This window comes from Stegastes partitus, unplaced genomic scaffold, assembly GCF_000690725.1.
Source record: "Stegastes partitus isolate 25-593 unplaced genomic scaffold, Stegastes_partitus-1.0.2 Scaffold2943, whole genome shotgun sequence".
Lineage (NCBI taxonomy): Eukaryota > Metazoa > Chordata > Actinopteri > Pomacentridae > Stegastes > Stegastes partitus.
In genome coordinates, this window is record NW_007580674.1 from 45,491 (window position 1) to 72,680 (window position 27,190).

The window sequence follows — 27,190 nt, forward strand, 5'->3', positions numbered from 1 at the left end:
CATTAATTACGTTTGTAAGCAGAGGTTTTGCATTGTTTGAAGAGTGTCTAAACTTAGCCTGAGCTAGCAGCGAGCAGCAGGCGCCACATCAGCGCTAACAGTTGGTTCCCGTTTATTCTGCTGCCATCCTGCTTGTTGTCCCGTCAGAACCACAGCCAGCCTCATAAGCAACACAAGCTCAAGGTTTCCATGACAACATACAGAATATATCGTTTAAGACAATAACATTAAAGAGCATTAAATAAATAATCAAACGCTTCATGTTTTTTTAATAGTTTCTTTTTAATTTAAACAATAAATTCTGAAAACACACCTGACTGTGCATTTTTCTAAAACCGTCTTTTATCACCAAAGTTCTTCCAGTGACCCGTCGACAAGCGAGCTTTCTGTAAGACAAAATAAATGAAATAATGAAACAGGCTCTCAGGTATTGTTTTAGGATTTACAGACGTAAAGTCAGATCTCTGTGAGCTGCAGAAGAAGCTTCAGTTTTCTCACTACGTTCACCAGCACCAGACAATCAGCCTAACGAGGTCCACCTGACATCGATCATCTTTAAATACTGGACGTTTGTGAGGATGTTATTCAGCTGGTTCAGTCTGAGATTGTTGTCTCAGCCACTGAAGTGAAGAGAACTCAGGAGTGACGGAGTACGTATAAGAAAACAGTTCTTGTGTTCCTTACTTTGATCTCCACCTGTCCATTAACACCCACCGTGTGAACACGAGCATCAGGAAGGCAGCACGCTGAGCGTTAGCTCGTCTCTGTTTGACATTACAGCCATGTCTTACATCAAAATGTAATAAGTGTTAAAAGTTATCGCATCTTGTGGAACTCTGTGTTCTTGTTGAGTTCCTGTGAAGAACATCTGTGGTGTTCAGTAACAGACAGTGACCCTGACACACAGTCTGCTGTTTTACATCTGCTTCAGTCTCTCAGAGGAAACCCTGCATCTCTCCAGGATGCACTGTTGATCACTCACAGTGCACCCATCTCTCATGTTAAATGTCCTCATACGATTATTCAGTTCTACTGTTCTTGTGAATCCTCAGGTTGCAGACAAAGCGTCTTCAGGCTCCACCAGACAAGCAGCCCTCAGTCAGCGCTTGCTGGCATCTCAGCCGCTGAAGTGAAGAGAACTCAGGAATGACTCGGTATGGCTCTCGTTAGCTAATTAAGATGTTAGATGTGTTATTTCTTCGGTGTTTTTCTACCACAAAGTTATGCAAATGTTTTCTTGCATAATCCAGTGCTGTGTTCATATATATATATATATATCTACCACATGTCGTACGCTGTGTTTGTAGCGATGTGATAAACCGTATTTTGTCTACTGCTGATATTAACAGCTTACCGATACGAGGAACCAGCCTCGGGACCGCTGTGTCGGGTCACATCCCTGTTAGCTGGTCGGGTCAGAGGTCAGCAGAGAGTAGACGGGCGACCTGCGGCCCAGTGCGAGCAGCTGCAGGGAGGACGTGTACCTTGTTGCTGCTGCTGGATTCGATACGACGTGACCTAGAAAAGTCAGCGTGTCTGTTACAGGTCTGAATACTGAGCACAACCGATTGTGTTCATTTCTATCTGATCTTGTAGGACTCTCTGTCAGTTAGGTCCTGACTAGCTGATGGTCCCATAAGATGTCTGAAGATAGTGGCAATGCTGGTTTTTAAGATAAACAGAAAACAGCAGGATGCTCACTTCTGAGAAGGTAAAACTAGAGAATTATTGCTGGTTTTGCTTATAAAAAAATAAAACATTAATATAATAATTATTGCAGGTTGAGTCTTTTGTTGTGCTGCAGGATGACTGCTGGTTGAGTAACAACACGTTGAAATGGACACGCTTCATTGGCTCCAAGTGACCGGTTATAAAACTCACTTTCGCTGAAGCAGTTGTTGACTGTCTTCCCGTTCGGCTCAGCTGTCTTCAGGAAACGTGGCTCGCTGTACACAGTGTGTTCACAGACAAACATTACATCACTTCACACAGCCTGCAGCACTTTGCGGGGCCTTGCATGTTGCATGAGGGGTGAGAGGTCACGTGGGTCAGCAGTCTGACCATCTCACCGTCTCCAGGGGAGACACGCTCAAAGCTATAACAAATAATAGCAGTAGTTAGTCTCTGCGTACCTGCTGCAGGTCTTTCTTCTTAATCGGGACTCAGCTTTTACATCTTCCACACCGTCAGACCCGCTTTAGGAAACATTAAAACATGAAGTGAGGCCTTCTACAAGAGCATGTCACAATGCATGAAACCAGAGCAGAAAATTAAAGAGTTTTTTAACGAACACCACGATTTCTTCTTCTTATTGTGTATTACAGTGCGAGCTTTGAGACCCAGTGTGGTCAGTGAAAGCACTCGTGTATGGATGCCCCCTCCTCCTCTGTTCCTGTGACTTCTTGCTCACTTAATAGCATCACATGATTTTAAGATGTGACCTGAGCTAGCCCAAGAACGTAGCTAATCCTTGTAGTGTGTGGGAACGTAGCCAGACGTACAATGTGGCTCTGTGCACTCTCTCCGGTGCAGACCTCCTCCTGTGGAAGCTGCCGCCAGCAGCGCTGGTATCGGTGTGTGGTCTGTGGTTCTCTGAAATCGCTCCTCTCAGGCCTTTGACGAGAGATCTGAGCTCGCAGGCGGGGCTCTCCTGCCGATCCTTTGGCTTCAGCAGCCAAAGGAAGAGAGAGGAAAGACATGTAAACTCAGTGCAGCAGGGAGACTAAAACATTTGCTGTGATTTGTTCCAATTTGAACAGTGAAACCACGACACAATGCCACAAAATCTATTTCTGCGGGTATCAACAACAACATTTGTTTTTATCAGTCAGTTGTGTTGAAATCATTTACAGTCTGTTTCCCTTCTTGCCACAAGAATGCAGTCCGGTGTGTGTTTCTGATTTAAAGGCCGAGCAGATGTGCTGAGCTTGTGCCTGTGCAGCCAAATAAAAATGATTCACACGTGCACTGGATGGGCGGGAACCAAAGGGGATGGGCAGAGGTCCTGGCTGTACCTTGATCTGGGTGTTGGAGGCGTGCTGGGAGGAGGCTGGAGCGGTGTGTGCTGATGGGGTTGGCGAGTTCAGATCAGGAGATACATTCAGAGCTGTGTGCAAATTTTGACCTTGGAGCTCCTACAGAACATATAAAAGTGGTTCTGTCTCATGATCTGTTGAAGAACACTTTAGAATGACAGTCGCTGCCCAGAAGCTTAACACGAGACATACAACCTGCATGTACATGCATTTCAGATACACAAAACAGGTAAACCGTTGTCCCTCTTGCAGGAATTCTCTGTCCTACTTGTATGCAGACGGCTCTACCTTCAAATCCAGAGCATGTTGGAGTTTCAGACGGAAAAATTCCTGCTCCTGCAGCTGGATGAAATCCTGACAGTTTGCAAAGCTCTCCGACATCTGCAGGAAGATACAAGAGACACAAACAGAGACAGAGCAGGACTGATAAGGTTCCTTCTTTACTGGAATATATACACATTGTTCAAGAGGGGGATCAAAATAGTGACACAACACTTAGGAAACAACATGAAAACTTTTCCAGGGCATGTTATTCCATGACTAGCATGCATACAGTCGAGACAGTAGCTGAGGGGAGAGACAGAAGGACTGGCATGAAGTTCAGCAGACATCAGCACCTGAACACCTCGGCCGCCCTGGATTCATCATCACACACTTTGGAAACATATTTTAGAACAAAATCTTATTCTTTAAAGTATGTACGATAAAAACTGCTCTGCACTTGATAAACGGTTTCCTTCTGTCCTCCTCTGTGACTGTACGGCAGCACTCGGTGGTGGGGTGACTACCTTGTGGAGGATCGCCTCCAGCTCACCAATTTGGCCCCTGAGGTGTTGATCTTTGGAGCGAAGGGCCTCCAGCTCATTAGCAAGTTGTTTCTTCTCCTCCTTGACGAGGGTCAGCTCCTGGAGCTGACGCTGACTCTCCAGGTTCTGGTGATGCTTCTCCTGGACATGGAGAAGGAACACATGAAGTAAATAGCGGTGATGGTTGAAATGCATGTGCACAACTAAAACATCCAAGCAATGAAATATGATAAAAAGTGTTTATTTCTCATTTCTACGCTACTTTAGAAGCACTGGAACTGAAAATCTGAGCCTGATGTACCACGTGGAGACATTATGATGTCCATGAGATGAACGGCTCCTTGTCAAAAGCTCCCTGCTGTTCATAAGAACTCTGTCGTGTAAAGAAGTTTTTACCCGGTGCAGCTTCTCCATGCTCTCCTCCAGATGCTGGATTCTGGCCTGCATCGAGTCGACCTGCTCTCTCCGGGCAGTGACCTCCTTCTGCATGTCCAAGGCTACCTGGAGACCTGAGACCAAGCCCATCACAGCACAGAAGGAAGGCGAGGAGGTGATCAAGCGAGAAAGAACATCATGTACATAACATATCAGGAGCAGAAATCTCAGAGCTGTAATTCTGGACAGGCTTTGTACAAATCATGACATCAAAGCCATGAGTTACGATCAGTCACGTCAGATTACATCTCTCAGATGGAATGAAGCAGAGGAGGATGAAAAACAACAACTCCACTGAACTTCACTGATAAATCTTTGTTCTCAGGACCGCAATTCATCGTCTGCGTTCCTGGATTTCATTTAGATGAGAGTAATTCACTGTTATCTGTACACTTGATCACATAATGGGTACAAATCACAGGGATTCTCAGAGCTTTCTTTGTTCTTAAGAACTTTAAATCAAGTCTCAGTCTAAATAATAATGTGGATCAAACCATGTCCATCAGCTCCGGCCAGGGTCCTCAGGTTGCTCCTGATCTGGTCCAGCTCATCATGAGCCTCTCTGAGCTGAGTCTTCAGCTGCAGGACCACACCCTCGTGCTCCTCGTTCTTACAGCGGTGGAGCCGTTGCAGCTCCTTGTGCTCCTCTGAAATCGTGCCCACACAAACACACGCGTTACAAGCACAGAAAGAAACACAGGCTGACACACAAGCAAACACATGCATCAGCAGATGGGCTTGGTTGACAGTGAAAACATACCAAACATGGTTCTTTGCTGTTTTAACACAGCAGGACAAGAAGATCATTTGATTTGACAAAAAAAAAAAAAAGAAACCACAAGAGCTGAAGTCTTTCTAGAAACAGAGCTATTGTTCCTGGTGAAAGGAGGCCTGACTGGTTTCCTGGTATGATGTGTCAGAAGTCCTTAACCCATAATACAGGGACAATTTGCACAGTAAGAACACGACATCATGTGTGAGTTTATGCATTTCTACGTATTTCTGAGGAGGCTGTCTCGAACTAGCAGAGGATCAGCCGTGAGGAAAGTGCAGGTGAAACTGCGACGGGGGAACAATATCTATCCGATTACTACAGAAGTGACTCAAAACTAAACAAACACGGACGCTTCACATGAGCCAGGCCACTGCTCGAGGTCACTAAACACACATCTAATGACTGCAGTGCTGTTACAACTCTTCATCCTACGATATTTTTCAGATGAATATAAGCCGGTAACACTCATTCTTCCCGTCTCCTGTAGGATGCAGGCGTGATGAAGTCAGCCCACTCTGTGCACGTTAAACTCACCAGTAAGGCCGAGTAACTGCATACGTTGCAGCTCCATCTGATTGGTGAGCTGCCGTTTCTCCAGAGTCTGTTCTCGGACACGCTGACTCTGCTCAGCCTCAGAGGCCTGCAGTCGTCGCTTCTCGTGCTCCACAGCCGCCTGCTTGGACTGGTGCTGGTCTAACTCAGCCTGTTTCAAAAGGCAAACGAGAGCGAAGCTAGCAGTGGTGTAGAAAAGTACAAATCAATGAGGAGTGAAAAAGGATGTGTCATCCTAATTATTGCTCCTGACCCTGAGCTGCTGAATCTCCAGCTTGTGCTGGTTTAGCTGGTTGCTGAGGAGGCTGTTCTCCTGCTGAACGCTGTCCACGGTGTGCCTGTGCTGCACTGTCATCTGGATGCTGCTCTCCATCTGCAGCCTCAGAGCATCTATCATCTTCTCTCTGTCATCCAGCTTCAGCCTCAGTGTGTCCTGTTCGGCCTGCAGGGTCCGACACCGGCTCTGAGCCTCTGCTAACCTGGCAAGATGCTGAGAAAAGTCTGTTTAGTCTGAATCCAACATTAACAGATTATGTTTTATACATCAGCTAAATGGTATGTTTAAAAAAAAAAAGCTTGACTTGTAAAAAAGATTCCCCGAGAAAAGTAGCATGGCACACACACTGTCTCTGCTTTACTACCTGCTGAGTTTCTCTTTGGCTGAACAGGAGTTCCTGGGATTTCCTCCCCTCCTGGGCCTCCAGGCAGGTCTTCTCCTCCCCAGCTTTGTGAAGCTGCTCCCTGGCCACCTCCAGCTGTCCTCTCAGGACCTTCACCTCCTCCAGGACCTCACACTGCTGCTGCTCACAGTACCTCTGGATAAAGCAGGCGGCACAGTGGGCTCATTGTATTTAAATGGGTAAAAAACAATAATCCTTTGGCAGCGTGATAAAATATCATGTCAGTGCTGCTGGTGTCAGATTCCATCTTGTGTTATTCTTGGATTGTTGACTGAACAAGCATGTTCTGCATTTCGCCCTCTGAACCCCAACACCGACCGGCAGCTTTCAAAGGTATATTATCTTTTAAAATGTGATCAAATTACATCATTCATTAGAGTTAGAAACTGTAAAAACAGGACAAATTGTTGGATCTTCACCTTTCAGACAATCCTTGAGCTAATCGTGTGTCCTGAGCAGCGCTACTGAAGAAATGAACCAAATCTAAGCTTAAAGTCATGACGCTTCATCACACTCACTTTACTTTAGGCGTCTTTCAAAAAAAATGCCAAAAAGAAAACCTTTGCACTAAACATCCATCCATCATCTCTACACCTTCATCCTCACCAGGGTCATGGGGGGCGGAGCCTATCCCAGCTGACTCAGGGTGAAGGCAGGTTCACCTGGACAGGTAACCAGTCTATCACAGGGCTACACTTAGAGACAGACAACCAAGCACACTCACATTCACACCTACGGACAATTTACAATCACCAATTAACCTCAGCATGTTTCTGGACTGTGGGAGGAAGCCGGAGAACCCGGAGAGAACCCACGCTGCACGGGGAGAACATGGAGACTCCACGCAGGAAGATCCCGGGTGTCCTCACCGGGACGCCAACCGGCGACCTTCTAGCTGTGAGGCCACGGTGCTAACCACTGACACACCTGCAGCCCTTTGCACTAACTAGATTCTGTAAAAATCCAAAACATCCTGTTTCACTCAGTCCAACTGAGAAGCCACAGCTTCAACCAACATGGCAGGAATCAGGGATGATTCAGCTGAAGGTCGTGTTGACACAGCAGACAGGACAAGCACAGACACAAGTTAGTGAGACTGAGAGGAAAACAAAACACGCTTCATCAATCAGAAAATAAATGCAGCACGGCCCAAAAACCGTCGACAGAGGAGCAAGTGGCTAGCAAGCCGTTGGAAGATAAACTCAGCACGGGACATGTTGATGTTCATAGCAGTGTCAGACACGCCTCGTTCAGAGGATGCAGTGAAACATCTGTAGTGTGAGATGGAAACAAATGATGGCACTGAGAAATGTTGTATATTAATTACAGGCTTCTACATTTTTTGTAAAACAAATATTTAGAGAAATTCATCTTTTGTATTTCTTTCATTTTTATGATTTACGGCGTTATAACTGAGTCATGCTGCACAAAGGACTGCTGAGTTCACTCCACTTCTAACCGTGGTGGTGTTGTTTCCACAGACTTTATATTGAATTAAAAATGAGTCCACAGTGAGTGGAAACGTAACAGAACCAGTAAACACCCAGGAGCTGGTGCAGGTTTAGAAGGTTAAGCAAACCATCTTCACAGCGCCGGGTTCTACCACGAGGATGGAAACAGAGTCGGAAGTCAACAACATGAACCATTTAACATCTACAGTGAGTAAGTGACCGACAGGTACTGACAACTATAACTAACTAACTGAACTGGACCACTACTGGTGCATCAATCTGGGCAGCAACAGAAAGTGCAATGTGCCGCCACTGTTGCCTAATCTCTGTACAGATTGCGCTAGCTTGCACATATTGCCTCACAGACAGGACAAAACCTGCCACTAAACACAAGCCTTATACTGGTGGCGTCACAGGGAAACCCAAGGACCAGTGTGCTCTGCTGAGGGATGAAACTTCACCGAACAGGCGACTGTCGTTCATTCTTCTTAGAACGAGTCAGAAAATCCGTACCCACAGATGCAGATTCCCCGCTGAATGTATATCAGGTGTTATCAGCACCGTCTGCACAACAAAACCATCCCCTCACAAGAGCCTCCATCTGATTCTGACAATCCTCTTTGACCGCTGCACCCGTCGTCACTTAAGCTGCTTCACCAGCAGATTATTCAGGTTCCATCGTGTGGAGTCAGCCAGTGCTCTTTTATTACACTGAACCCACAGCCTACAAGCAGACTTTGGGGATCATAGCACCGGACAGAAACAACACTGGCTACATGTCAGTGGTTTGCTGCAGCACCTGGAGCTGGTCGAGCTGTTTCTGAAGCTCCTGGTGTCGGTCCTTCTCTCTCTGGACGTTAAACAGCTGAGCCTCAGTGAGCTGCTGCTCCAGACAGCAAACCTACAACACATGACATCACAAACCAAATAAAACTTCAACAACTCGGCACACGAGGCTTGTTCTGGGCAAGACATTATTTTTTGTGTAAGTGTTGGAGCTCAACACCACTGTGGTTCTGTTCAGTTAACATGGTGACTGGTACGCTTGATTCATCTGCAAGAAGCTTTCGTGATGCTCACATTTACATCTACAGGAGTGGAAACACACGGCTGGTTACTGGTAACGCTCAGCAGGCATCATCGTACATCCACCTTTACCTTCTGTTTGTGGTGGGAGAGGGCTGACTCCAGCTCACTGATCTGGCGTCGCTGCAGCGATGTTTGTCTCTCTGCAAGTTTTCTGGGCAAAGTTGTCGTAGACAGTTAAACAGTGTTTGCTGTATTTACAGTAACGTGGAAATCAACAGGCTGTGATCACTGCAGTCAACGGATTTACAACCAAAAGGACTGGTGATAAAAACTCACCTCAGCAGCTCCACCTTGATGCTCAAGCTGACGCCGCTGTGTCTGGATGAGCTCAGCTTCTCAGTCAACACTGCCACCTCCTGGCCGAGGCTTGTGATCAGGGCCTCCACTCTGAAATCACAGGAATGCAGAGTGCCTAATAACGCTGCTATGGCATCTGTTTGGATACGCAGTGGAGAGTGGCAGGAAGCATCCAAGAGTGAGAGAATGAAATAACACAAAAAGGAACTAATGTCAGTGTTAGTGGGGATTCTGGCAGGAAGGCGACTTTATGTTGAGCATGATGTCCTACTAAGAGATAACTGAACTGATTGTGACTGGCCTTCCCAGTAAAAACATAAATAAAACTACCTGTGACTTGGAGAAGGAAGGTGTTTGTGACTGATGGTTAACAGCTGCAGCGTTATTTAATTTCTTATTGAAGCAACAAAGCGAAGCAGGACTTACTCCAGAAGTGGAACAAATCAGAGTGTAGTCTATCATTTCATCACCTTTTCAACCTTACATGTCAGGCAGCGCCCTACCGGAGCTTTACTACAACGTTTGTGACCACCTGGGTAAGACTAGGAGACAGTTATGTTTTCATCAGATGGACTTTATTAACTTTAATGTACTTCAAGTGTTTAGTATCGAGGCACATCACATCAGGACTTGACAGATACTAAAAATTATTCAGATTGGCTCGGGGGCAAAAAAAACTTAATCAGGACATCCCTAAAAAGAACAATTATAAAAACACTGACAGTGAGTCACACCTTTTCTTAACTTGACATCCAAACATTAAACTGGTTCTACCTTTCTTGCGTATTTAATCCAGTGTGTTCTTCAACCTCCAGCTGATCTTCTGACTGATAGGAAACAGGTAAAAAAAAACCATCAGAGTCTTAATTGTAGGAGGAGAGAGCCTAAATTACACCGAACATGACTTTTATTACTCACCAACCACCGTGTCTCCAGCGGCTCGTTTGTCTCATCGCTGAGATCCTCGTTTACCTCAGCACTTAGAGATCGCTGCTTTGGGCTATTTGCACTTTCAGAATTGATGCCAGAGTTGTGCTCACAAGGTTTCTCATACAGTGGATTGTACATCTCCTTTACAGCCTGTTCCAGCGTTTCTATTTTCCTGTTAAGCGCCAACGCCTCGTCCTCCGTCTCCTGCGGCTTCTGGTCACCAGATCTTTTGATGCTCTGACGCTCTTCCAACATGCACAGCATCTTTTCCATCTGATCGACGTGTTTCCTCGAATCCTGCAGTCTACAAATATGAAAAATCTGTGGGTCAAAGTGATTTTAAGCACTTTCTTTACAGGAATAAAACCGTCTCCGTGTGTTCACCTCAGGTCAGACAATGCGTTCTTCTCCATCTGGACTTCACGCAGCTCAGTCTGCAGGTTCACGATCGATTCCTCAGGACTGACGGTGTCTTGTTCAGGTTGATTATGTGTCTGTGTTTGAGAAGGTGAAATGATGTATAGAGAAAGAAATGTACCACTTCAGCACAGACACTGACGTGTGCATATCACACCACAGAAAGTCGACTAACTGTGATGACGAGGCTAACTGGTTATCATCTCGGCTGTAAGTGTGCATCCCTGCTCGACTGAGTGGAAACACATCGGATACAGAAAGCACCGTGTTGACCAGAACCATAGAACATTTAAATAAGCACCGCAAAGCTCTATATGACGAAGGCAAAGCAAAAACTCTTCAGAGACCTCTGACAATGCTACACCATATGAGAAAACTTCCAAACTCTTGACACGCAAAAAGTAGCACAGAGTACCCAAAAAAAGGGTAGTAAAAGTAAATGTTATTCAGGTCATCTGGTGAACATTTCTGCTTTTGTTTTTTTTCATATTGCAGAATATGTGGTGCAGAAACACAAAATACCACGTCAGTGTTGTGCAGCCCGACTCATCAGTCACTCAGGCAGGTTCAAAATAATACTTCAGAATATTTACAGTTTAAATAAACGTATGCACCTTGTTGAGCTGCAAGCCAGACAGCTGATGTAGACAGTCATCTACTGCTCTTTCTAACACTTCCTTTCCATCAGAGCTGATGTCCTTTCGGGTCACCTTCTGGTTTAGACCTTGCAGACCATCCAGAGTTGCTGCTTGCTGGTGGGTTGACACAAGACGGGAATCTCCAGTTGAATTATCTGCTAAAAGAAAGTTTAAAATGCACACTCATCAACGGGTTGGTGAGAGTCGGCTGAGCTGAGTAAGCTGATCTTAAATTATTCTAAGTTTCCCCTCGATGTCTGTTGGAGAAATCGGTTCACTTCTGTAGTTGTTTCATCCTTTTGTGGTGCAGTGACTGAGACAGAACTGTGAGGAGTTTTAGAGCTTTTGGTTTTTAAGCCACTGTATTGTACTCTGGGGATCATAAAGTAAAATACACAGACCACTACAGACTCATTATGACTACATGTGTGCCTACGGTGGGTGACACTGTTAGTACTCACAGATATTAAACTTTTGATTTAGGCAGTTGAGTCCAGATGAGGCGATGATGCCATTTGTGCAGCCAAACCTCTCCAAGGCCATCCTGGTTGCATTTTCCACCTCTTCTTGGAGTCTTTGGGTTTCTTTAGTGCGTCTGTCGAGCTCCTCGCTGTCAAATCCCAGAAGGTTAAATAGGATATCATAGTTCAGATACCACTGTGTTAGTATTTACTTTATGTCTGTACTACTATCATGTTGGGACCAAGAATAACATGTTTAAGCTCTCAGTAGATCCATACATACTTAGCATGTGTATATTTGGACAAAGCAGCTACTAGTCGTTCAACTAAGCTAACAAGCGAGGAAACGGGCGTCATTTTACGGCTTCATGACAGGAAACTTTACCTCAGCTCATCCAGAGTCAGACTGTTGAACGTCAGCCGAAAACAGCTGCTGTGGGTTTCTGTAAAACAAGTAGAAACCTTTCCAGTTAACAACAAACCGCTCAGAAAACTAGCTAAACAGCGTTAGTTAGCTTACCGGCTGCTGCGTCTTCTGCCAGTTGTGTGTCTTTCGCTGGAGAAACGGAAACTTCAGCTCCTTTCTGGAAGGAAAACCCGCCAGTTTGTGGCTCAGAAGGGCGGAACTCGGACCACATTTCTCTTCACGTCCGTAACAAACCCACAGATGTGACTATTTACAAAGAAGAACGAGCTAACGACAGCTAGCAGGTTGTTGCTAAAGTTTGATCACCATGGAGACAGCATCCGACGCTAACGCGGCTAACTCCCGGCTAACGTGTGAACCGTCAACAGGTCAGGACACGGAAGTCTGCGTCACATCCGGCAGTTAAGGGGAAAGTTAAGGGAACCCTGACTTAAGGACCATGTTGTACAACATTATGTGAACTAAATGAGTTCTTTCAGTGATTTTCTCGCACAAATGTTTTTCAAAGTAAATATTAACAAAGGCATACAGTACAGAAACAGAACATTTTATTTAAATATATAAACATGTGCATATGGGCTGTTATGGAAACGGATGAAACTAGGAACATGTGCAAACAGTGAAATTACAAATACAGTTCTGCTTTCAATAAACCTATTTTATAAAAGTTCATCCTTAAAAAAAACGTGAACATTTGGCACACTTTCCAGTACAACATGAAAATATTCTCTGTCAAAAGTGTATAGACCCTATAGCATATGAAATAAACAGCCTAAACACCATTTCTTTGTCATGTTTGAGAAGCTGAACTGGATTCACGCCCTGGCTTTTCTTTTGACGTAGCGTCTGATGAAAGCCTTCTCGTCCCATTCGCTGGGGGAAAGCATGTGGGGGCCGTTGTGGACGCAGAGAACCGTCATCTCGTCGGCGTACTGAAGGTTTTGCAGCAGCTGAGGACAAACACAGCAGGACAGGAGGGTCAGGAAAGCACATGCTCGTTTACACAAACTTACCAGCAGCAAACACGTACTGCAAAGTATGACTCTTCAGGCAGTACGCGTATATTTGGGACATGCTACCTTGTCATGATATTGTGACTTAAATTTGAACCGTCACAGTCTGTTTAGCGAGATGAGCAACTTAAGCTGGCAGAGGATTGTGGGTAAGATCGGCCAGAAAGCTGCAGCCTAGAACAGTGCAAACTCTGAGCGGATACAGTCGAACATTCTGTACGTTTGGTATATTGCATTGGACATACTGTGTACTAGGACATACTAAATGTTTTCTCTGTAGCAGTATAGGTATTGGAAACCGCCCATGATCTCACTCAGAAACACTTTGAGCTTCTAACTTCCTCTTTGGCCACTTGAGGCCCACGTAGACAAAGACAAGATGATGGTCTGCACTGATATAGAACTTTTATCCAAAGCGCTTTACAGTGTGTTCCTCATTCACCCATTCACACATTAATGGTGACAGAGCTGCCATGCAGGTTCAGTGTGCTGCCCAAGGACACTTCGACTGTGGAGGGGATCGAACCGCCAACCTTGGAGGACAACCCGCTGCACCACCTGAACCACAGCCGCCCTATGACATTATCAGTCTGTTTGTGACTATCTGATGAACAAGTTAGTAATCACTGTAGTTAAGAGCTCTGACTTTGCTCTACTCTTCGTTAACGGCTAATTGTTGCACTGAGACCACCAGGGAGTGTTGAAGTGCATCTGTCTGCCGCTTGGTGCTGATCAGGCAGCGTTCAGTGGTTCTGTTCACACTAAAAACAGCTGCCTGCTGCTACAGAAGAGGGCACAAAGAGCTGACAGTCTGGGGTAACAACACTCACTTTTGGTGTGATGAAGAAGTACTGGGATGTCGTCTCTTTGCAGGCTGTGCGAACCACGATGTCAAAGACTCTCCTCTCATTCACAGGATCCATCCCCTACACAGCAGACAGAGATCGACATACACATCCAGGTGAGCAGGCGGTGACTGCTGCTGGACTACTGCTTACAGGTGTGTGAGCAGGTGAAAACCCGAATGTCTAAAAAAGACGAATCGGCCTTTATACGACTGTTAAAACCCTTAAACGCAGGAGTGCATAAAACCCTGAACCTTTTAAACTCGTCTGTGTGTTTTGATCTCTCAAGGATTTGTGGAGAAAAAGCTTCCATCACAAATCATGTGAGTGAAGAGAGAATTCATTTTGTTAAAGTCGTAAAGAAACACATAAATCAGTAAAAACATAATGAATGTATTTTCCCTGCATGTGTCATTTATTTCATGTAACCACAGGACTGTCCTTAAATGATGAAAAATAAATCAATCTGCTTTGAGGAGCCACATGAGCTTGTTGCTGTCCCACTTTCTTATGTAAACTTGGAATATTTTAAAACAACTATTTTGTAATTGCCCAGCACTTTGAAAACTTCATAAACATCTTTAATATACACAGTGTACTGCAGTGATGATCAACTTAAAGCCTGAGACCATGTGAACGCTGGAGGACTGTTTTCTGACTCTCAGTGAACGTAAATGGATTCACACTGGGATGGTTTTTGTTTATATCATAACTGTTCAATCATGTCTTTTGGCTGTTTCTTAATATGAAACTAAATCATTATTTAAAAGCTGAGTTATTGTGTTTTTTTTATTTTATAGTGTAGAGTATCTCCGGTTGGTTATATTGTTTGAAGCCGGTCTGTGGTGCCGGCTGGCAGTCATGCAAACCTCATGCTTGGTTTACACAATACTCACAGCAGCTTCAGTGTTGTTTTTATGGTTATACGTCATGTGACCAGGTGTGTGTGTGTGTGTGTGTGTGTGTGTGTGAGCGCCACCTGGTTGATCTCGTCCACCACTCTGAAGGGACAGCGGTTGAGCTCCTGTAGGGCCATGAGGTAAAGCATGGTGGAGACGCTGCGCTCTCCTCCGCTCTGATGGTGAGCCGTCAGCTCGTGGAGCTGAGTGCTGCTGTGGAACTTCACCCGGATCCGGATGCCGTACTTATCATACTCCTCCTGCAGCGCAAAGTCAGCAGGTTCAGAATTACAACCTAATCAAAGAAAATAATTAAAATGCCCATAACAGGAACGTTTGAGTTCTCGCCATCAATAACAGTCATTTAATTCTCGTGGATTAATCGTAGCAACTGGACCTGCTTGCTGAAGACGTTCCACCTTCATCCAAGAGGCTTCATCAGCTCTGACTGACCAGCTGGGAGTTCCACATACTGATATCCTGAAGGAGACATTAACACCTGAGTTGTTGCTCCTCCCCCTCGTTATGCGAGTCGTTAGTGCTCCCCCTGACACAGTGGGGTTCGTTAGGGTCTCTGTGGCTCGGTGTGGATGTGGGTTCATCTTCCTGGGGAGAGATCTGAGGACTGAGCTGTGAACAGGTGAGAGGTGATGCCTCAGACCTCCACCTCTGCTGAGGGATGGTCTTTCCAGTTAGATGGATTCTTTCAGCCCCTCTCTCAGACCATCTGTCCTCCCTGCAGGACAACATCTGTACGCTATTATTTAATGTCTCCTTCAGGATATCAGGATGTGGAACTCCCAACCAGTCAGTCAGAGATGATGAAGCCTCTTGGATGAAGGTGGAACGTCTTCAAGGAACTCAAGCAGCTGCTACGATTAAACTACCAGAACAACCAGGACCTGGACTGAGAGTCTCCACAGGCAGTGATTTAACGATGTGAAACGTAAACGTCAAATTCTAAACTTGAATATAAACACTTTCAGTAAACTCAGATTAACTGGTCAGTTGGAGGTTGTACAGAGAAGCAGTGTTTAGACTAAAGTGAATGTTAATCGTGCAGCAGGCAGCTCCTGGGTGTTTGCTGCTCCGCTTACTCCCTGCAGGATAAAGTCCTGCTCCTCTATGGAAACAGCACCACCATCAGCACAGGCCGAGACAATAAAACGTTTGTGAAGCATAACGAAGCTATAACTCCATAAACTGAACAACAGAAGAAAAAGCACTCATACACACTGAACCTTAAACCAGAACGTACATATTTGTTTAAGGTCTGGTTCAGGTCTCAGATCCGATGTCACAGATGAGTCGCTAAAGCTGAAATCTATCAAATCTTTATGTTTTCACAGATAAATGATGACATTCTGGTGATCATAATAACATGTCTGTCAAAGCACTCGGCAGGTTTTAGGGTCCACATGAGTAAATTCTAGTTTTCAGTTCATCACATTCTTGCTGAATAAATGAGAAACTGAAAACCGTCACTGCCTTTGGGATTTTATTCTGTTTCTGATGTAATTTTATGCTGCATTCATTTAAAAAGCGGCATACTGGATCTGGATATTGCATCCATTGCCACACAGCTTTAATGGGGTCAGTAGGCAAGAGTTACACCCTCATCACCACATCCAATCTGTTCTATGTAAACTTGTGCTCAGTCATTAGTTCAGTGAATAAAAGGAAGCAAGCACTGAAACCCCTGTGAGATATCAGCTGGAGTGTGCTGCTGTTCCGTGGTCCGCATTACCTCGTTCTCTGAGTGCAGGTCGACCTCTCCTGCACACTGCATGGAGTGAAAGAAGTTGCTGAACTTGTCATTGATCTGTTCAACCAGCTGCTTCAGAGGGTTCAGCCAGCGCTCCTTAGCCTGCAACACACACCAGGAGCAATGACAGACTGAAGCATGTCGCTGAAGAACAACAGTCTCAGTGGAGATAGCCATGAGCACACACCTCTGATATGTTCTGTCGGTAGGCGTTCAGCTCGTTGCTCTTCTCCTCCAGCTCTTTCTCCAGATGTTTGATCTCCTGCTCTCTCCTGTTGTACTCGTCAACAACCTTTCAGGATGAGGTCTAACATCAGTGTACATTCTGAGGAAAGCTAAATAAGCTGCTCAGCATAAAGTAGAGATAATAACGATCAAACATGTTGTACAGTCTGACCACACTGCCCTGTAGAGACTAAAGAGGAGCTTCCAAATAACTAAATCAGTACCACCATTCCAGATTTATGACTTCGATGACACTGTACTTGATTTTTGACATTTTCAGGTCCAGTAATAAAAACAGATGTTGTTATTTGATATTTGCAGGACAGCTGCAGATGATGTCTGAACTGACTGGGGAAGTCTGGCTCAGAATACATCTAATAAAGAATTAGGTCATGACTGGACTTAATTTAAACCCTCACAGTGCAAATGAAAACAGGACTCGTGTGTGTTCTTACATTCTCACTAAGGCCCGTGAAGCACTCGGCTCTGGACCGCTCCTCGTTCAGCATGGCCTCGATCTCGTCCAGCGTGCTGGGCAGCTTGCTGAAAGCCTGCATGAGGGAAAATCAGCAACATAAACTATTCACATCTTATGTTTAAAAGGCCTCCACAGCAGCTTTGAGGCAGTGGTGATGTTTTTAGGCTTGCTTCAGTTATTTGGATAATGACACTGACGTTACGCAGGTCTTCAGGTAACGACTGGTCAGGCTGCATCCTACAGGTGGCCTGCGCTCTCTTCAGCAGGCCTTTGCATTGTTCTGTCAGCTGGACCTTCCTCTGCTCCAGTCGGCTGCATTTTTGCTGCAACAACACGTGGACAGTGAACACAAGAACGTGGCTACATCAGCTCCAGCCTTCCTCAGTGATGGCGTGACCGTATGTAGACGTAAGCTAAACACCTACATCAGTGGTCTTCAGCTCAGAAGCACGTTCTCTGCAGTCACTCTCCAGCTTTGTCTTCTCTGCTGTCAGCCCCACTGTCTCCAAAGCCAGGTGCACTTTCTCCATGGTCAGCTTGGCTCTCAGCTGCAGGAGACAGAGACGTGAAGATTTTTTAAAAAGCAGAGAAAACTTTCATAGCATGCCAGCAAAAGGTTGCATGTTTAGAAATCTACTGTCAAGATATCAGAAACAGTTCATTTTACTGTTGATGTAGTGACAAGCAGACGACCAAACCTTCTCTTAAAGCTGTGATATTTCATCAAAATCACTAAAACATCTGTTGTATACAGAGTTTGGTAACTTTTGAGGAGACACCTTTGTTTATCCCATTTTTTGTATTTTTTGTTTTTGTGAATTTCACTTTGTTAAATTAAACAGAAGACGTCACTCTGAACTTCTATCCATACTTGTGCTCTTTCCACAGAGGTGCCCGACTTTATATTGAAAAATGAGCCCGTGTGAGTAGAAATGTGACAAACCCAGAACCTGCTCGGGGTTCAAAGGGTTCAATGTACGACATAATATTGTTAATAAATCCCAGCATGAAAACACAGGAACATTGATGCAGAGAAACACGGCAGACCATTGGACAATAACCATCCATCATCTCTACACCTTCATCCTCACCAGGGTCATGGGGGGCGGAGTCTATCCCAGCTGACTCAGGGTGAAGGCAGGTTCACCTGGACAGGTAACCAGTCTATCACAGGGCTACACTTAGAGACAGACAACCAAGCACACTCACATTCACACCTACGGACAATTTACAATCACCAATTAACCTCAGCATGTTTCTGGACTGTGGGAGGAAGCCGGAGAACCCGGAGAGAACCCACGCTGCACGGGGAGAACATGGAGACTCCACGCAGGAAGATCCCGGGTGTCCTCACCGGGACGCCAACCGGCGACCTTCTAGCTGTGAGGCAACGGTGCTAACCACTGATCCACCTGCAGCCCTCATTGGACAATATCCAAAACGTAAATGTCATCTTCCTATGACTGACTAATGCAATGCAGCCACACACGAGTTCTCGGTTCTGAGTTGATTCATACCTTCATCTGGGCCATGAACACACCGACAATGGTCACCTTCTGGGAATTGACAGCTGCAATCTTCTCTTTGGTTTCCTCCTCGACCTTCTTCAGGTCAATAACACTGTGCTCCATCTGCTTCAGACTGAACCGGGAAAGAGACAGTTGGACCAGTTCTTAATATCTGCAACTAGAACCTCTTTACAGACTCGACCTGTTAGTTAAGACAACATATATCACGTTGCAGAAGAAACGTGCATGCTCAGTCTCTCTACCTGTCACGGCAGCCCTACCTGTCCTGCTTGGTGCTGATTTTTTGCTCCAGTTGTCTCTTTTTGCCCTTCAGCTCAGAGAGATGCTTCTTCTCTGCCAACAGCTCATTGTCACGTCGGTCCAGTGCGGCAGCGTCCTTCTGCAGGGCCTTCATCCGTTCATCGATGTCTTTCAGCTTTGACTCACAGGCCTGCTCGTAGCAGAGGTCAGCAGTTAAACTCTCGCCTCCATTAATGTCTTCATACGGAAATGTCTCAGCACATTTAAAGGAAACCTACATTTATCAAACACTGAAGTGGAAGAAAACAGTTTGGGTCACGCTTACAACTGATACGTCAGCTTCTCACCTTCATCTGCTGCTCCAGCTGCCGTCTCTCCTCAGCATCCACAGCGATGGAGAGATACTGGGAGGAGTGCACGGCAGAGTTACTGGTGCTGATGTGGTTGGAGTAAAAGGACCTTTTCACGGTGTATCGCTCCTCTGTTGTGTACAACACCCGGAGGTAGGGCTCCTCAATCACCTGGGAGAGGAACAAACAGGAAGATAAAGGTCATCACGGACGTCTTTCTATTTCAAAAAACACAAACGACAAGCTGAACACAGAGAAGGTTGTCATTACGATTTCTCTTTACTTCAGTGAGATTTAACTCATTCTATGTAGAGGCTGTATTTTACATTCAGGAGCTAATTTATTACATTGAGATAAAATCAAAGAATGCACTTTACTGACATATGTGAATATGTAATATAAATAACTCTTATATCAGTGGTGACGCCCGTTTACAACCCTCACACCTCCATCTACAAGAAGAGGATCGTATCGTTTATTTTTAAATGATTGTTTCTGTCCTTTTTGCCTTTATTAGACAGGACAGTGAGAGGGTGAGACAGGAAAGTGAGGAGGACCTGCAGCAAACTGTCATGAGCGGGAGTCGAGCTCACGAGCGCTGCGTCAGGGAGCTACAGCCCCTGTTGACGGGCTGAGCTACAGGATCGTACCGTTTTAATCATGGATTTGGTCTGATCGTTGCCCACTGGCACATCGTGCACCTTGTACTGGTGACAGAGGTAACTCATCACCTCATCAGGGGCGTCAAACATCTCACGGAGGTAAGTGAAGAACCCAAAAAGTCTGCAAAGGAAAGAGAGATAAAGTATGTACAACACATAAAAACAAAACGCTAACTGCTGACAAAGGCGTGACTGCATCTGTGTACATATACTGAATTCGTCAGTGACTACAGCATTTCTCTTGCCTCAAGGACTCGATGTTTCGGGAAGGTGCTCGCTTGGAACACGACTGCTCCGGAGCACAAATGGAGTTCACCTTCAAGTTCATCTTGTCACGGACCTGCGGGTCAGGACAGATTAAAACAGTTGGTCTTTGGGAGGGGAAGCATGCACAGAGGTAGAACATCGCAGCTCACACCACTCTCACCTCAGTCATGAACTTCTCCATGTCGTCTTTCCTCTGGAAGACAAACGCCCGAAGGTCATGGAATGAGATGTGGTTCTCCACATACTTGGCAAAGCGAGGATCCTTCACATTGATCTGTGTGACGAAGACAGGATTACTGTTTGGACTTCAGCATTACAACACATTAAAATGCTAACTGAATATTTCTTCTGGCGTTTTGTGAATCATGACTATGACTTCAGGTACCCTGCTGTCAGACATGACCTCATGGTGAGGTTGTTCTCCATAACCAATGACACAGTGGGTCCTAATAATGTGTTCTGTAGTCAGGTGAAGCAGTATTTTGTGGGGTTCATTCTCCAGTATGTAAATAACTCAGGTGTAAATCATCACTACAGTCTTGTTAGGTTGCTTCCATAATGCTGATCATAAGCTTTTCTACTGGAAGGAACTTCTGCAGCATTTGTTGTCTTCCTATAAAAACACTGTCTTGATGCAATTATTGCATCTAGTTCATGTTGCATGTTTGTGATCTTATTTATCTGCTGAATTTGTTTTATCCAGTTTGACCCTTGTTTTATTGTAAAGCGTGTTTTACAGATACAGTTATTATGATGATGATGCACTACAGTGTGTTATAAACAGCGTATTGAACATCTATGCGTAGCTTCTAAATGCTGAAGTCAGGTCCTGTCCACGTGCTTTAGGGAGACTCACCACCAGCATCATGGGCTCATGGACGTTTCCTTTAAACTTTTCTTTGTTTTGCCTGAGCCACTGGAGGGCAGCATGTGTGTCCCTGTGGCGTCCTCGCAGCTTCTCCTCTTTGACATTCATCATGTTGTTCATGTCATTGAGCTTCCTCTCCAGCTCTGGCAGTAGATATAAACAACCACAATGAATGTGAACCACAGTCTGCAGTCAACAGTGTAACAGTCAGATATACGTTTTTGTTCATGGAAACTTGTTCGAGGGACACTGCACGTGGAGAAACTCACTTTTGGACTCGGCAAAGAGATTGTCCCTCTCCCTGCGCAGGTCAGCCTTTTCTCCTTCGATCTTGGCTCTATCCTCTTGGATGCGCCTCAGCTCAACGTTGACGGCATTGATGCGCGGGGTCACGTCTGGTTGGTCGCCAACTTTGGCCAGCTCTACCTTCAAGTCCTCGATGATCCGTTTGGTGTTGCTGATCCGCTTCTGGTGGTCCTCCTCCTCCATCTGCTTCAGTTTGAGCGTTTGTTTAATGTCGTCAATCTGTGGAGAAGAGCAGGTACAGCGGTCATTTATCACCAACAAGCCACAGCCGCAGACACATTCTGCTTTTTGCTGTGATGAAAGGGAAAATGGACAGGAAGAGTCAGCAACTCTGGAGGTAGGACTGCATCAAAAACAAAACTAATGGGGATTCTGTATCACTCAAATGAGAATGTGTGTACAGCAGCTGACACTTTATTGTCTTTGATGGCTGCAGGACTGTGTTTTTCTCACCTCTTTGTGTTTTCGGTCCAGCTGATCTTGTTTCTGTTTGCACTTCAGAGAGGCTTCTTTGATGGCAGCAGTCTGAAAAACATCATCCTCATTTTAACCATCCTGATAATATCACACAGCCTGCAGACGCGCCAGTACTCACAGAAAAACACACTCAAACCATAGAGCCTCTCTGCTGTAACGGCATGCTAAAGGTGTATGAATATTCACCATTAAAGGCATCATGCACGTTCTCTCCTGTCATTAAGTCGAGCTTCAAACATGACAATACATGGGTTCTTTATGCTCTTTCAGGTTCGAGCGAGGTAACACCGGTTATGTGTCATAACCCCAAATCTACAAGTAGGAACAGAGGTGAAGTCCTTTCAGGTCTAAAGAGGAAATCAGGGCAACTGTGAGACAGCTGCTCGTTCTCTGAGAGCAGGCGTCATGCAAATGTCTTCAGTGATGACAGTAACGGAGAAAAAGGCCGGACTTCACACAGAGCAGCATTTCTGTGGGAGAGAATACCTTCCTTTGGTGTACACTTTGGATTTTTTAATATTTGCAGACCAGTAATATAAAAAAAGTTACAGCACACTAAAGGAAAGGGGAAATAAACACAAATGTAGAACACAGGCTCTTTAAGACTGTGAACCTATCATCAGCTCGGTCACCTTGGCCTTTATTTGGGCCTCTGTAGGCTGCAGCTGGTTGTCAATCAGCTGGATTTTCCTCAGCATGGGTGCGTGAGCTTGTTTCAGTGCTAAAAGCTGCCTCTTGGCCTCTTCACGCTCCTTCTTCACACCCTCGAGCTCCTTACGGGTCGTTTCGTACTCCTAGTGCCACAGGACAACAGAAACAGCAACGATCAGGACAATTCAGTTTGTCTCTGACTGTTCATTTCTCTCTCTGTGTTGATCACTCACCACCCACGGTTTCTTTTTGTCAAGTAACTCGATCACATCCAGGTGCCTTTTCCTTTCGTAGTAACGGTTGACATCATGCTTGTTCCTCTCATTCCTCTGCTTGGCCTTCTCCAGGAAGCTTGCCTTCTCCTTCACAACGTTCTACAGACAAACAAACCCCCAGCAATACTGAAAAACCCTGAAAGACAAATGTGCCTTTACACAGTATAATATGTGACGTGTAATTTCTCTGTAGGGGTAGAACAATGTGTATCCTCATACATGCTCCATAGTGTTTACTGGTTTATTATCTGCCAGTGATCAAAGGCAACAGAAAACCACCTCGGACCTGCTGGACTTAGAAACCTAACGTCACCTCCAGTTCTCTCTCCTTGTTGCGGAAGTTTTTCAGCTCACAGTGGTACTCGTACATCTCTGGCGGTCCCACCGATTTCTCAGTGGCCTCCAGCAACTCGATTTTGGACATCTTGGCAAACTCTCCCACTTTCTCCTGCAGGGAAAAACAGAGCCACATCAACAGACAGGAGGAAAACGGCGAGACACTAGACAGCATATGTCAGCAGCTGCGATTCAAACACACCTGAGGCAGAAACTGGCAGAGGTTGCTGACTTGGATACGCAGGGCCTTGACCTCCTCCTCCACCGTTTTCTGGTTGCAGTGTCTCCCGTTCATCATCCACAGCGACTGATTGTTCTCCACGTGGATCTCTCTGTTAATCACGACATTGCCACCGCTCTTGTACCTTGAATCAGGCAGAGTTTGGTTATAAAATAACATAAAATGAAATTAATCAGAGTTAATGGTTCATTTCTAAACATAATAATCAGAAACTTCTAAGAACATGCAACACAAATGGACTTCCCTTATCTAATAACGCTGTATTGGTAGAGTGACGGTGTGAGCAATCCATTCAGCTGAACTTACAGTTCAATCTCAACATAGCCTTTATTCATCCCACGTTTGACGTAGAGCCCAACCTACAAAGAAAGAAAAACAAATGAACACTTTAATAATTAGAATCTTAATTCTAATTAATGTATTTGTCAGCTCAATTTACTGTAGAAGACTTTGACACAGAGTCAGGACTGAACAATCAGAATAACTGTCTGCATTTCACCTGCTTCATGCTGACCTCTCTGCTAACTTTCATTTCAGCTTAATCACTGGCCTTTGGAAAGTAAAAGTCAGCATCAAAGCGCGGTGCTCTTATGCTGATTACCTTGTCACCTCTGCCCAGAACAGCAGTTTTTCCAGCCAGACCCAGACAGATGGCACACACAATGCTGGACTTGCCAGTTCCATTGGCTCCAATAATCATGTTGAGATTAGGTCCAGGATACACCTCAGAGTAATCATAGGTCCTGTAAGGGCACGAGGAGACATCTGGACATGTGAACGAGGTAAACATCCTAATGCATTTAAAATAATAAATAACGGGTGGTTCTTGAGGGTTTTACTGGTGTTTTATAGCAGAGGTCAGCACCTTGTCTGAAATAAATGACCATCTCCACTGACGTTACAAAAACGATTCAGAAACACTAAAACTGACTGAATGAGACATGATGCATCAGGTCCTTTGTAGTGATACCAACTGGGCTCAACAATTTTGTTTGGAAATGACTGCTAACTGTAATGAACTTATTGAACTCTGCAGATGTAGTTATCTCCGGTAGATCACCTGGTTAAAGAGCACATGTACTAATTATTAGTCCATAATAACAGGCCTGTTCCTGCATGTCTTTCCTCTTCCCTCTCTTCCCATTTTTTCCTGCAACACTCTTATTTTTTAGCTCCTCTTCAGGCCCTGCTGGCCCTAAAAGAAAGGCAGGGCTCTAAGCAGACAGCACCTGTTCACCTGGTGGTACTATCAGCCAATAGCATTCACCACCCGTGTGCAGCTCATCCTAACCGCCCCAGTTATGTCTGTTTTGGAGGTTGTATTAATGGAGATAATCTACCTGTGCATTGGGGTAAAACAGCCTGTGTCGTATCTGATGCTAATCCAGTCCATCTCTGTTGTGACAAAGAGGATGAGCAACATGTTGGAAGTCTCTCAACAGTACGACAAACTGCAGCTTCCACACTGAATTTATACATCTATCTATGACAATCTCAGGAAAAGCTGGAAGCTGATAAATACATGAGAGCAGAACTGCTGCAGTACCGGAGTGTCGGACTGCAGCAGCTTCAGGTGGGCGCTCCTCACAAGCTGGAAACCTGCTGAGTGGAAAGTGAAAGAACTACGAACTGTACTGATTAAGGACTCTACTTTAAGATCTTGAGACATGGACAGGTCTCCACCTAGACCCCTGCCCTGGACTAGGCCCTCGGACATGCTGAACTGTGACTGGACCTGAAGGGGAAGGTCTGCCTGCAGCGTGAACACAGGAGCTTCCGTGTTGACGTCTTTGCTGTGGAGCCGCTGAAGCAGCTAGCTGGCTGTTAGCAGCCTATTAGCAATTCAGTTTGACATCTGGGTGTCAGATCAAATCATAAAAACACAGCGCTGCTATGTTAGCTTGTCTGCTAGCTCAGCCGTGCCGCTGTGGCTAACAACAGACTCCGGTTGACAGACGCTCCGCGGTGCTGACGGGCAGCAACTTACAGGAAGTTTTTCATGGTGATGCGGAGGATGGCTCCCTCCACAAACCGGCCTTCTCCGTCGGTCGCGCCGCTCTGACTGGCCGCGAACATTGTCCTTCTGGAGCTCTCTGAGCTGCCGATGCCATGAAGGAGCCGCCGCTTCTTGCTGAACGATGCCATGGTGACCAGAACCGCGAGCCTGCCGGTGACCCACGGGCACTGGATCCGCCAGGTTCGCGCGCTGTGCTGACTCCTTGTTGAACCTGGTTGGACGAAACGGGTCACGTGGCTGACGCTATCGTTTGTTATCGCGAGATAATAATAATAATAATAATAATAATAATAATAATAATAATTTATTTCTAGTTATATATTTTATTTCTATAGAACATTTAAACAACAAAGTCACATGGTCCTTTACAATAAACAAATGTTAATAAAGTAAAAACATATATTTTAAAATGAATAAAATCCCAAACATGTACAGTGAAGGAGATAAAACGCTTTTCATAGATAGATAGATAGATTGATTGATTGATTAAAGACATTAAATAGGCTACGTTTTTTAAACTGTATACTGATGTGAAAATAAAATATATTACAGATATAAACAGAATGCCAAACGGCAGTCCCTTACACTCCTTTCTGTTAATATGACAGGATTTGAATGTGTTGGCTTCTTGTCTGAAGGAGAACACGTTAGGAGGTCTCTCGGTCAGATCTTGTAACCTTCAGCAGCGGCACAGATCTGAACTACATGCTGTCTCATTAACAGAAAGGCACTGCAAGCAACATACTTGAATTGTGTGAGGTGATTTCTGAGAGACATTTTTGGGGTTTTAGCACCAATATTGGTCCAAAAACATCACAAAAAAGCAGCAAAGTACACTGTTAACATGCCAAAACACACCTTTCTCATTCACTTCGCTCGATCATTTCAGATCTATCAGGCCAATAAGTGAGATGTCCATAACAATAAAACTAAAACACTGTAATAAAAAACAGACACGAACAGCTTAGATTGACGACATTCACCATTAGCTAATGTAATCACGATATGTTCCCTCACAAGATGCCCCTCGCTGCTCAAGTTGAGTTTGTTGCTCCCAGATGTTTGTAGGAGTCTTTCCTCTGAGTTTATTAAACACCTGCAGCATCAAACAGCAGCTTTATTCATATGAGTGCCTCCGAAGCAAGTAGTCTTCAATTAATCAGTTCATTATTATGTATTCCACATCAATGTGCGGCCCAATACTGTCTGAATGACAGAATGGCATCACTTTACAGACTGGTGAGGGCCAGTAACATGTCTGACAAAGGCAATATTCTAATATTGTGAGATTAAGAGGTAAGTTTTTCTAAACTTCACATCAGATGTATTCTGTAAAAACATTTTGGAGAGTTTCTGAGATTCATGATTCAGAATATTAATTATTTTTGTGAGTTCTGTCTAATAAATAGACTATTTGTCATATGTTTCTTCACTAAGTATCCAAAAGTACTGTGGATAGACCGTAAGCATTTTTAGGAGAAGGAGAAAGATTAAATGATCCAACCATGGAACAAAAACATTTTCTTTTTTCATTGCACTGTTTGTCTACCTAATGAGGAAATTCTGTAGAAGATGCAGAATGATCCAGCCAAGCATTGTAATGTGTTTTTATACAGACTCAGAGTTTCGTTCCCTGATCTCTTAGAATGACAAAACAGCACATCGATAGAATCTGTGGGTCAGTCTAGTCCAGATTTACTCAGCTGATTGGTTTTTGATCTGGACTTGGCCTAATATGGTCCAGATACAGAAA

The 27,190-nt window shown here is 44.9% G+C and overlaps 2 protein-coding genes across 2 annotated transcripts; both read right to left on the minus strand.

Moving 5' to 3' along the window:
• Nucleotides 1-263: 263 nt before the first annotated feature.
• Nucleotides 264-12,277, minus strand: LOC103375791 (coiled-coil domain-containing protein 158). The gene is made up of 23 exons (XM_008306110.1): nt 12,087-12,277; nt 11,952-12,009; nt 11,567-11,715; nt 11,082-11,263; nt 10,435-10,544; nt 10,039-10,354; nt 9,895-9,947; nt 9,100-9,210; nt 8,893-8,974; nt 8,534-8,635; nt 6,245-6,418; nt 5,857-6,093; nt 5,586-5,754; nt 4,771-4,923; nt 4,238-4,350; nt 3,824-3,982; nt 3,324-3,416; nt 3,015-3,134; nt 2,502-2,665; nt 2,133-2,195; nt 1,882-1,946; nt 1,355-1,518; nt 264-386 (listed from the first exon to the last, which is right to left on the minus strand). Exons 1-22 carry the CDS (start codon nt 12,202-12,204, stop codon nt 1,403-1,405), a joined length of 2,907 nt encoding a protein of 968 aa, XP_008304332.1. The 5' UTR covers nt 12,205-12,277; the 3' UTR covers nt 264-386; nt 1,355-1,402.
• A 242-nt stretch (nt 12,278-12,519) lies between these two features.
• On the minus strand, nt 12,520-25,635 carry smc5 (structural maintenance of chromosomes 5). Its single transcript, XM_008306111.1, has 24 exons — nt 25,408-25,635; nt 24,022-24,163; nt 23,727-23,779; nt 23,382-23,544; nt 23,157-23,291; nt 22,802-22,942; nt 22,550-22,711; nt 21,894-21,965; nt 21,404-21,659; nt 21,123-21,277; nt 20,427-20,540; nt 20,245-20,339; nt 19,988-20,120; nt 19,335-19,508; nt 19,008-19,177; nt 18,736-18,859; nt 17,644-17,766; nt 17,416-17,541; nt 17,196-17,291; nt 16,703-16,807; nt 16,498-16,617; nt 14,831-15,010; nt 13,837-13,932; nt 12,520-12,943 (listed from the first exon to the last, which is right to left on the minus strand). Exons 1-24 carry the CDS (start codon nt 25,563-25,565, stop codon nt 12,809-12,811), a joined length of 3,228 nt encoding a protein of 1,075 aa, XP_008304333.1. The 5' UTR covers nt 25,566-25,635; the 3' UTR covers nt 12,520-12,808.
• Between the last annotated feature and the right edge of the window lie 1,555 nt (nt 25,636-27,190).

What these genes read in the sequence shown, in the direction of transcription:
- LOC103375791 (XM_008306110.1), bottom strand. Translation starts at nt 12,204, where the DNA reads ATGTGGTCCGAGTTCCGCCCTTCTGAGCCACAAACTGGCGGGTTTTCC. An exon ending in GCCAAAGAGAAACTCAGCAG is followed by an intron (nt 6,094 to 6,244) that starts GTAGTAAAGCAG and finishes GACTTTTCTCAG; the next exon opens with CATCTTGCCAGGTTAGCAGA. An exon ending in AGAAGAAAGACCTGCAGCAG is followed by an intron (nt 1,947 to 2,132) that starts GTACGCAGAGAC and finishes CACTGTGTACAG; the next exon opens with CGAGCCACGTTTCCTGAAGA.
- smc5 (XM_008306111.1), bottom strand. Translation starts at nt 25,565, where the DNA reads ATGGCATCGTTCAGCAAGAAGCGGCGGCTCCTTCATGGCATCGGCAGC. An exon ending in ATGAGCCCATGATGCTGGTG is followed by an intron (nt 20,541 to 21,122) that starts GTGAGTCTCCCT and finishes TTCGTCACACAG; the next exon opens with ATCAATGTGAAGGATCCTCG. An exon ending in ATCAGCACCAAGCAGGACAG is followed by an intron (nt 18,860 to 19,007) that starts GTAGGGCTGCCG and finishes TTCCCGGTTCAG; the next exon opens with TCTGAAGCAGATGGAGCACA.